Raw genomic sequence first — 10,403 nt, 5'->3', positions numbered from 1 at the left:
CTCGCCTAAGTTATAAAAATCCTACCGAGTGGTAAGCCAGCCTTCCACTCGGAGGCTTAGCTGCAGCCTCGTGCTCGCCTAAGTTATAAAAATCCTACCGAGTGAAGAGCAACCCTCTCACTCGGAGGCTTAGCTGCAGTCCAAGCACTCGCCTAAGTTGTAAAAATCCTACCGAGTGGTAAGCCAGCCTTCCACTCGGAGGCTTAGCTGCAGCCTCGTGCTCGCCTAAGTTATAAAAATCCTACCGAGTGAAGAGCAACCCTCTCACTCGGAGGCTTAGCTGCAGTCCAAGCACTCACCTAAGTTGTGAAAATCCTACCGAGTGAAGAGCAATCCTCTCACTCGGGGGCTTAGCTGCGGCCCTGTGCTCGCCTAAGTTACAAAAATCCTACCGAGTGAAGAGCAACCCTCTCACTCGGGGGCTTAGCTGCAGCCCAGTGCTCGTCTAAGTGGACTAAAGAATAAGTCGATTGCAACGCAGGCACCTTGCTTTGAACCTGCAAAAGACATTCCGAGCCGAAGGCAATCGTATTCAAGCGCCAAATTCAAGTTTGAATTGATATCTAAAGGAACCGAAAGTGCTCAGGCGTCAAGCCTGTTAAGGTTTGTCGGTTACAATTCCACTCGGCATACCGAGGCAAATTTAAAACGTCGAGCCAGAAGAAGTTTTTTACCCCTCCTGTGGAGGGCTGGAAGGTGCAACAAATTCATCAAGGTCAATCCCGTCGGCGATCCGAGTGGCAGCTGCAAGGAAAGTTTCCATAAAGGATCTGAAGTCGTGCTTCTTGGTATTGGCCACCCGAAGGGCCGCCAGCTTCTCTTCTCGCGCATCTTTGCAGTGGACTCGGGCCAGACACAGAGCGACATCTGCACCACACCGAGCCGAGGACTTCTTCCACTCCTGCACTCGACCAGGGATCGTGTTCAAGCGGGCCATCAACGACTCGAGGTCATTCTGAAGTGTCTCCTCAGGCCAGAGCGTCGAGTCGATGCGAGACGTGGCGGCCTTCAGCCTTGCGAGATAGTCCACGACAGCTGCAACACGAGACTCCAGTCGGAAAACATCCATGGCAACTTCGTCGTTCACCGGAGAATTGACGGGGTCAAGGTTTGGCTCCAGTCGGCTAGTTTCTTCTTCAAAGTTTTGACAAAATTCTGCAAGGGTGATCGCTAAGTCAAGGGGATAGTCGAATGGAAAAAGCCACAATTGGAAATATTTGCCAAACATGGAGGTTTACCTTCAAGCATAAGAAACAGCTTCTTGGCAAGGCCACTCAGGAAGGCCTCCAGTTCAGTTTTCTTCTCAGTCAATTTGCTGACTCGGTCGGTCAGGGCAGCTTTGTCAGTTTTCAGTCGACTGACCTCCTTGTTGGCAATCCCAAGAGCAGCTTTCAGATTGGTATTGTCTTGTTCGAGCTTGGTGACTGAAGCTAACTTCTCGTCAGCAAGCTTGATCTTCTCAGCTAGCTCAAGGTCTTTCTTCTGCTGGGCCTCCCTTACCTTGCCTGCAAGTTACAGCAAGATCAGGTGCTGAAACAAGCAAGAGGAAAAGCAGTCGTCAGGGTCTCACAAACATACCTTCGGTCTCCTCCTTTGCCTTTGTCAGCTTCTCCTGAACCAGCTTCAAGCTCAGCTCGATTTGAGTATGTTTTTGTTCCAGCTCTGAGTAGCGAGCCACAAGATCACAAGAGTTCTGCGAAGAACCAATCGACTAAATGTCAAATATAAATCACTTCCGAGTGAAAAAGGGATAAGCACACGTTTCTAAGACTACAGCCAAATACAAGCATTCGACCGTAGTCTCGGGGACTACACCCAGTGGGTGCACTCAGCGTGCCCCCACTAATCCTGTTGAAGACAAAGTCGACCAGTCGACCTCAAAAAAAAAGTGTGCGAGATGCATTCTCTAAGACTGTGATCAACTGCAAGCAGTCGACCACAGTCTCGGGGACTACACCCAGTGGGTGCACTCAGCGTGCCCCCACCGGTTTGTGAAGTCCAGTCGACCAGTCGACCGACAGAAAGATTGACATCATAAAGCCTAAGGCCGACTGCCAGCAGTCGACCTTAGCCTTGGGGACTACACCCAGTGGGTGCACTCAGCGTGCCCCCACCGGTTTGTGAAGTCCAGTCGACCAGTCGACTGACAGAAAGATTGAAATTATAAAGCCTAAGGCCGACTGCCAGCAGTCGACCTTAGCCTTGGGGACTACACCCAGTGGGTGCACTCAGCGTGCCCCCACCGGTTTGTGAAGTCCAGTCGACCAGTCGACTGACAGAAAGATTGACATTATAAAGCCTAAGGCCGACTGCCAGCAGTCGACCTTAGCCTTGGGGACTACACCCAGTGGGTGCACTCAGCGTGCCCCCACCGGTTTGTGAAGTCCAGTCGACCAGTCGACTGACAGAAAGATTGACATCATAAAGCCTAAGGCCGACTGCCAGCAGTCGACCTTAGCCTTGGGGACTACACCCAGCGGGTGCACTCAGCGTGCCCCCGCTAACACGGAGTTTATTTGACACACCCAGTGGGTGACTAATATAAATTCCGGAAAAGAAAAGTTTTGGGTAGCATATCCAACAGAACAAACAGCGGTCGACTGACCTGGACATTGCTTTGGAGGGCAGAACTGGCGTCATAAGCTGCCTGGCTCGCGTCCCGGATGGTCTTCAGCTACTCCATCATGAGTCCCGCCTGGCGTATTGCCTCCTTCGCTGCGCCAGCTTGATCCTCTGGGACGTGGTGCGTCGTAAAGAGGGAGGGCTGCTGAGCACTCGTCAGTGGATTTGCGAAGGACACCGTGTGTCGAGTGGTGTTCCCTTCCTCCACAGTCAGAATCTCAGGCGCCGTCGCATCCTGAGGTACCTTACTGGCGGACGCTTTCCGACTCCTCCTGCGTGCCAGTGTTTCTTCCTCCTCGTCGTCGTCTGGGAGATTGATAACAATGTTGGGTGGAGCTGCGGAGAAGGATCAGGATCAGAGATCGCGAGTCAGTCGACTACGGACGATGTTAAGAATACAGTACCTGGGTTCGAAGTTGTTGCATCCTCCATTTCGTGGTCGTCAGCCCGGGCCGAGGTCTCAGAAGTAGCAGCACTGCAACTCCAAAAGATCAGTCGACTAACTTCAGCGTCGACCAGAGACAAAGTTCACACAGAATAAGAAAATATGAACAGCACAATTACCCTGATATGGTGGGGATGGACACCTTCATCTTCGGCAAGAGTTTGATCGGCTTCGACGAGGTCGCCCTGGGCTGCTTCGGCGCCTTTTCAGTCGGCGCTGGAGAGGTGGTCCTAGGGCGCTTGGTCGACTGCGTCGCAACCCCCTTGCCACGTTCAGTCGAAGGGTCGTGGACGAGCTTCGACCGCCTTTCCGAGCGCGGTGGCACGACCTCCTCCTCCTCCTCCTCCTCGTCCTCGGCGTCGTCTTCATCACCGACATCATCATCATCGTCGTCATCGTCCTCTGCGGCATCCGAGTCCCATTCCTCCTCTTCCTGGCTCTCGCCTCCGCTCGCCTCGCCCTCCTCAGTCGAAGCTTGCGCCCCATTGGGCATCGAGTACAGCTCGGTGAGGGCCTAGCAGATATCAGGACAATGATCAGTCGACCAGTCGGCAGAGTAAACAGAGTTGAATGCGACAAGAATGCAGTGGAGAGCAGGGCAAGTGTACCTTATCTGGATCGCTGTTGTTGTCGAGTGGAGGAATCCTTCTGGCTCCGCGCGGATTGTCCTTGTTTCCGGTGACGGCCGCCATCCATCTTTCCAGAGTGACATCGTCGACTGCTTCTGGATGGACTCTGGTCTCGTCTTCGGTCCCACAGTACAACCACATCCAGTGGCTCCGGAACTGGAGAGGCTGGATGCGACGCCTGAGGAAAACCTCCAAGAGGTCCATGCCTGTCACTCCCTCCCGAACCAACTGCACCACGCGCTCCATCAACATCTTCACGTCGGCTCTCTCCTCCGGAATCAGCTTCAGAGGGGAAGGCTTGTTCACTCGGTCCATGGTGAACGGAGGGAGTCCACTCGACTGCCCTGGCGTCGACTGGACCTGGCAGTAGAACCAAGTCGACTGCCAGCCTCTGACGGACTCGGGAAAGGTCATGGGCGGGAAGGTGCTCTTATTCCTCACCTGGATCCCCAGGCCCCCGCACATTTGGACGACTCGGGTTTTCTCATCACCTGGGCTCGCCTTCTTCACGGTCTGAGAGCGACACGTGAATATATGTTTGAACAAACCCCAGTGCGGTCGACAGCCCAAGAAACCCTCACACATGGACACGAATGCAGCAAGATAGGCAATGGAGTTTGGGGTAAAGTGGTGAAGCTGAGCTCCAAAGAAATTCAAGAAGCCACGGAAGAAAATGCTTGGCGGCAAGGAAAACCCACGATCAACATGAGTGGCCAAAAGCACACACTCACCCTCTTCTGGCTGAGGCTGCCACTCCTCCCCCGGCAACCTCGCAGCTCCGTGAGGGATCAAGCCCTCGTTGGCCATGTCGAGGAGGTCCTTCTCTGTGATGGTCGACTGGATCCAGTCTCCTTGGACCCAGCCCTTCGGCAAGCGGGATCTGGACGAGGACCCTCCGCGGCTGGTGGATCTCCCCTTCGCCTTCTCCGACGCCGACGCCTTCTTTGCACGCTCCAGCGCCGCCGTCTTCTCCTTGGCCATGGTCGCCGGTGAGATGCGCGAAGGGAAGTGGTGCGGGGGCGAGAGCGAGCACGCTGAGCAGGGAGGAAGGAAGCAGAGAGAGGGGGAGAATGCTAAGGCGCAGCGCAGAAATCCTCGCCGGGCACATTTATAAGGTCCCTTCCGAGTGGATGGCAGGTGGGCCCGGTCGATCTAATCATATCTGGAACAGTTATGCAGACGGGATACGTGGCGAAAAAGGCGGCACGGAGATCGAGGCGTCCATGCCCCGTCCCATCCGAACGCCGCGGTCCGCCCCGCTTCGCGCGCGCCCCGAAATTTCGCATCCCGCGGAATCCGCGAGCAACAAATCAGTCTGTCAGGCGCGGTGTTTCCGGCGATCCGTCGCTCGGAGATCATCGAAGCCTGAAAGGTCACTCGACGCAAAAACAGAATGGATCAAGTCGACTGAAGGCAAGTTGTTCCTTGTCGACAAAGGGATTCTTTGGTCTAGAACAGCGCACAACCGGAGCACAAAGATTAATCGGAAACGACATCAACTCCTTCTTCACTCGAAGCCTCAATCCATTCGGGGGCTAATGATGGGGTTATGTACCTAGGGTAGGGTCACGGACCTGATCCAAGTAACTTACCCCAGGACACCCTTAGAAGAGGTCACCTTCCAGTCGACCAACGAGGATTCACTCGACTGGCCTGAAGGACTCGACCACAAAGACTCACTCGACCACCAGGAGGTCAAGAGGCACTCTGCACTGCAACGGCCTGTAATCAAGTAGTCTTTATGATAGTAAAGGCACTTTATGTGGGGCGTTGCCAGTAACGTCCCAGACTTAACTCATCTTAAACCCTCTCCTACGTGGGCTGGCTGGGGTCCTGGCGCACTCTATATAAGCCACCCCCCTCCACAGGCAGAGGGGTTGGGCACTTTGTAATTCATACATTCATAATCCACTCGACCGCCTCCGGGCTCCGAGACGTAGGGCTGTTACTTCCTCCGAGAAGGGCCTGAACTCATATATCCTTTGTGCTTACAACCTCTCCATAGCTAGGACCTTGCCTCTCCATACCTACCCCCCACTCTACTGTCAGGCTTAGAACCACGACAGTGCCAACCACTTGCCACCACCGACCGCCGCCCACTAACCACCACCCCTGCCGAGGCCGACCTCACTCTGGCTACGGGATCCCACGATCCACCGCGACCAGACTCGCACCACCTCCTGGCCGAAGCCGCCACCACCACATCCGGGGCCGCCGTCCCGGAGCCCAAGAGCCTCCACGTCGGCCGCTGGTCCCTCCTCCACCTTTGCCCGAACGCCTGCACACCGGTGGCCCCTACGGCCCGCGCCGCCGGACCGGCCAGAGCCAGATCCGCGGCAACCACCTGCGCCCAGCGGCTCGGATCCGGCGAGGCCCACCGTCCCCTGCCACACCGCTCCCACCGCCGAGCACCACTGCCACCACCACGCCTCTACTCGCTGAGCGAGCTACGAGGCAGCCGCCAGAACCGCGCATCGGCTGCAGGTCCGCCCCAGGCCCAGATCAGGCCAGCGCGCGAGCAGCCACCACCGCGCGCCCGTTGCTGACGCCGAGCAGCCACCGCGGCCCCGACGAGTGACCGCGCCACCAGCGCCAGCCCGCGCAGACCCGCCGCTGTGCCCCGCCCGCAGCACAGCGCCCCTGCCCGTCGGGGCGACCCGCGTCGCCACCGCCGCACTAGGAGGGAAGGAGTCCCCCCCGCCGCCGACGCGGGCCAGGCTTCGCCCGGCGGCGTCTTTTGGCGACGGCGAGGGGATGAGGGGGAGGAGGAGGACCTGGGGGCGGGCAGAAGGGGGGCTCGCCAGCCGCCGCTCGCGGGAGCGACGGGGGCGAGAGTGGGTCCAACACGAACACGCATGCCCAAGATTTCAATATGTACTACATACGAATGTATACAAACATATTTTAGAATGTAGATTCATTTATTTTGCTCTGTACATAGTCTCTATTGAAATCTCTAAAAATACATATATTTAGGAGCGGAGGGAGTACTAGTAGCTTTTGTGGAAAAGGTAAACCCGTGCCGAATTTGACTTAGGGTGGAAAAAGGTTACACAAGGATATGTGAATGCACATCGACTAACACCTGTGGACGTACATCATTTACGTACTTTTATCTGTATGTACTTAGTACTAGTAGCTTGTGTGGAATAGGTATATCCATGGCGAACTTGAAGGTGGAAAAATGTTATTACGCAAGCATGGCAGGTGTGAAGCTGCACCATCTCCGGGTCCTAAAGAAATGTGAGTAGAAAAAAGGCAGCAGCACGCCGGAATTGAATCAAGCTTTGAAACAGGAGCGACTACTTTTATCTCCACACGAGGAAATGTATAGTACACATATTAGAAAAGAATCGGCGCATGCACGCAATTCCTGCGCCAGCTAATGTACGTACGCATGTTTTTGTGTCTGGATGCATTTTTCTCCTTCTTTCCCTAACCATCGGTCCTTTTTCCTCATACATGTACTATATGGTAGAGAGTCAGACATGAACGATACATCATGCCGTGAATGACCCGGAGGACTCCATCCACCGAGACTTTTAGTCATCGTGCACGCTTATACAAGTGGAACATTCTATTCCTACTTATCATCAAAAGCACATAATAGGTGAGTGACATATAAAGCGGTTCAAGCAAGTAAGACCACTGGGATAATGTACATATTGTGTACAAGACAGCTCAGATATGATTCAAACATATTCTAAATTTGCGGCGGAAGGTATCTATTCAGAGTGTAGTTCATTTTTCTCCATGCAAAACATCATGTATTTTAGAGTCAAGTTTGCGGCGGAAGGTATCTATCGGTTTATGCCCTCAACTATGTAAGTAAGTGTTTTGATTTGTGGAACAAAACCTGATCTGTCTTTGATCCAGGTAGGAGTTAATACTTATTAAAGGACTATATATACATAATTCAGTTAGCACATCTGAGGCTTTGATTCAGCAAAAAGAAATAAGTTTTAGCATTTGTAGGGTTAGTTCAGAGCCATACGGTGCAGAGAATTGTAGCCAGAACTAATTTACCAGCAGCCTACTATCCGGTGGGCCCAAAGACCAAAACAGGAAATTAATACGGGCTCTTTGCTATGTATAAGTAAAGCTATGTTTTATTTTAAAGAAAATCTGTGCAAAGCTATGATTAATCGAAAGAAAATGTAAGTAAATCTGTGCTTTAAATAAAGAAAACGTAAGTAAAGCTAAGTCTGAGAGTGCTGCCGTCAGCGGTAACCTTGGTTTTGAGCAATGAGGGGATAACATGTCACGGTCACACATAAAAAATGATTTCCCAAACTCTCCTCTGTGTTAATAAAACTTTGAAAAACCTCACTTCTGAAGCTGCAACACACTAGGCCATCCATTTTATTGATACTCCTTTGGTGAAATGTTCTCGCAATTTTCAGGTCTATGGAGTTACTTGAGATGAGAATAGAGTCTATGCAATGTGACCTGAGATTTTTCTACTTCTGAAAAAAAGTATAAGCAACAAATTTACAAGCTCAACCGTTAATTCCGACAAATATCACTATCATGGCAATGTAAATTGCTCAAGGATATCACACCTAATCTGCAACTATGTGCAGCAAGTTCGCAAAGAAGAAAAACAATGAAGAAAAAACAGAGAACTCTATACAAGTACTACTTATGATGAGATTTTTCCACATAAGCTAGCCGTGCGTACGTACACAATGTCTTGCACCGTCCGTCTAACACTCTGCTCTTCCATGCCCGTGTGCCATTGGAGACTCGCCGAGACCGTCGCTCGTCCTTGAGTTGGAGCCCGAGTCATCAGAGTATGCGCCCTGCTTGGAATTGGAATTGGAATTGAGATTTGGGATGGAGAGAACAAGCTCCTTGACATCAGAGCCTGACGACCGAAGGTGTGCAAGGATCTTGCTAAATTTGGGCCTTCGCCGCGTGATGGCGATGGATACGTCGTTGGGGAAGAGGTCCTTGCGCACGAAGGCGTGGTACATGGTTGTGGCTAGCACGCCGGTGACTGTGACAACAGCGATTCCTGACAACCCGACTGCCAGTGCCCGTGTCAGCATGTTGTCAACCTCGGATGCATACAACACTGTCGCCAAGGCCACACTAGTCATCGGGAATGTGTATGCCCACCATGCCAGGGAGAACCTAAACCCCCGAAAGAGGTTGACGCGTACCACCAGCGACATGTAGAGGAATAGCGAGACGAAGTAAAGGAGCCTAGCACCATCACTGAACTCGCCAGAGATCCTTGTCCACGCCATGGATGCGACGCTAGGTGCAGCGACGAAAAGGAAGAACACTGGGTGGAGCTCCTTGGGAAGCTGCACATTGGTGGGGAGCCGCTGATAGAGAGTGACAAAGAGCACGGCATAGTGGGCCAACCCAATGGCGAAGAAGAAGATAGGAAGCTCCCGAAGGCCCATTGTAGCGCCAAGCAATGCGCCTACGAAGTTGCCGACGACTGCAAGGTGGTTGGATGGGTTGGCCACCTTAGAGAGGCGTCGCTCACCACTAGACATCCACTGCCCGTAGATTTTGAGGTCGAGGCACAAGATGGGCGCCATGAGCACGTACCAGACGGCGTGGTGGATCTCCCACACAGGATGTGGCACACCCTTGACGAGGAAGAGGCAGGCGATCCATGGCGCAAAGAAGAAGTTGACGCGCACAGGGTGATGGAACTCACGGCGGACGGCCTCGAAGTAGAAGACGATCTTTAAGAGGTAGGTGATGGAGACGACCACCATGAGTGCGACGGAGACCCACCAGAGGACGTGGTTGACAACCGGGTGCACGTGAAGAAACTTCGTGGAGGGCTCAGACTGCAGAGTCTTCCAGAGCATGGCCTGGCTGCTCACGCCAAGGCACATCCCAAAGGCGCTGATGGGGAACCGGAGCAGGAACGGCCATGTCTCGTCCTTAGGCAGCACCGCCACTTCTATCGACTGCATGTTCATGAGGTTATTAGACACAAAGATTGTAATGGTGACCTTTTTTCTACTCCCTCCGTCCTAAAATAAGTGTTTTAACTTTAGTATAACCGAAGTAGAAGTCTACACGGTTACGTGGTACGTACACGAAGGGTCTCGAGCTCGGGGCCTTCGAGCGCGGCGAAGTAGCGGTCGGCGGTGGGCACTTCGTTGTCCTCGTTGGTGTCCTCTTCTGAGATCTTCGACGCCGCACCATGTTCGACGTCGATATCCTGTGGCACCCCGCGGAGGCTGGAGAGCTGGCGCTCAAGGCGGCCAGAGAACGTCTTGAAGTGGTCAAACCGTCGGTCTCGCTCCCGCGTGCTGTCGCTCCGCAGCATCGCCGGCACTTCGCCGCCGCCTCTGACCACCAGGGACGGCTGCGAGTGGTGTCGTGCCTGCTTCAGCAGCTGCGGCACCGCCGGGTAGTGGACCAGCTCGACCTTCGACTCGCTCGGCGCCACCCGAGCAGCGCCCACGTCGGCATCATTTCCACGGACAAACGGCGGCATGCCAAGCTGCGCGAGGTGGAGCCCAGACGGCGAGCCCGGCACGCTGAACGAGACAGAGCACGGCGTGTCAGCGTGAGAAGCCACGGCCGAGTCCTTGGCCGTCCTGCCCGCGCCGCCGGCGGCCCGCGAGGGGACACGAACGAGAAGCGTTTCCGGGGACGGAGCACACCTCGGCTTGCCGTCCAGTACCCCCGCCATCTGGACTCTGACCTCCCTGGACGCCATGCTAACAACT

General features: G+C 54.0%; 1 protein-coding gene across 1 annotated transcript; it reads right to left on the bottom strand.

Moving 5' to 3' along the window:
- Window positions 1-8,253: 8,253 nt before the first annotated feature.
- LOC119312991 (S-type anion channel SLAH2-like) lies at window positions 8,254-10,393 on the bottom strand. The gene is made up of 2 exons (XM_037588796.1): window positions 9,764-10,393; window positions 8,254-9,632 (listed from the first exon to the last, which is right to left on the bottom strand). Exons 1-2 carry the CDS (start codon window positions 10,391-10,393, stop codon window positions 8,403-8,405), a joined length of 1,860 nt encoding a protein of 619 aa, XP_037444693.1. The 3' UTR covers window positions 8,254-8,402.
- Between the last annotated feature and the right edge of the window lie 10 nt (window positions 10,394-10,403).

The sequence above is a fragment of the Triticum dicoccoides genome, chromosome 1B (assembly GCF_002162155.2).
Source record: "Triticum dicoccoides isolate Atlit2015 ecotype Zavitan chromosome 1B, WEW_v2.0, whole genome shotgun sequence".
Lineage (NCBI taxonomy): Eukaryota > Viridiplantae > Streptophyta > Magnoliopsida > Poales > Poaceae > Triticum > Triticum dicoccoides.
The sequence above is the reverse complement of the archived record's forward strand: the minus strand, read 5'-3'. Positions and strand labels throughout refer to the sequence as shown.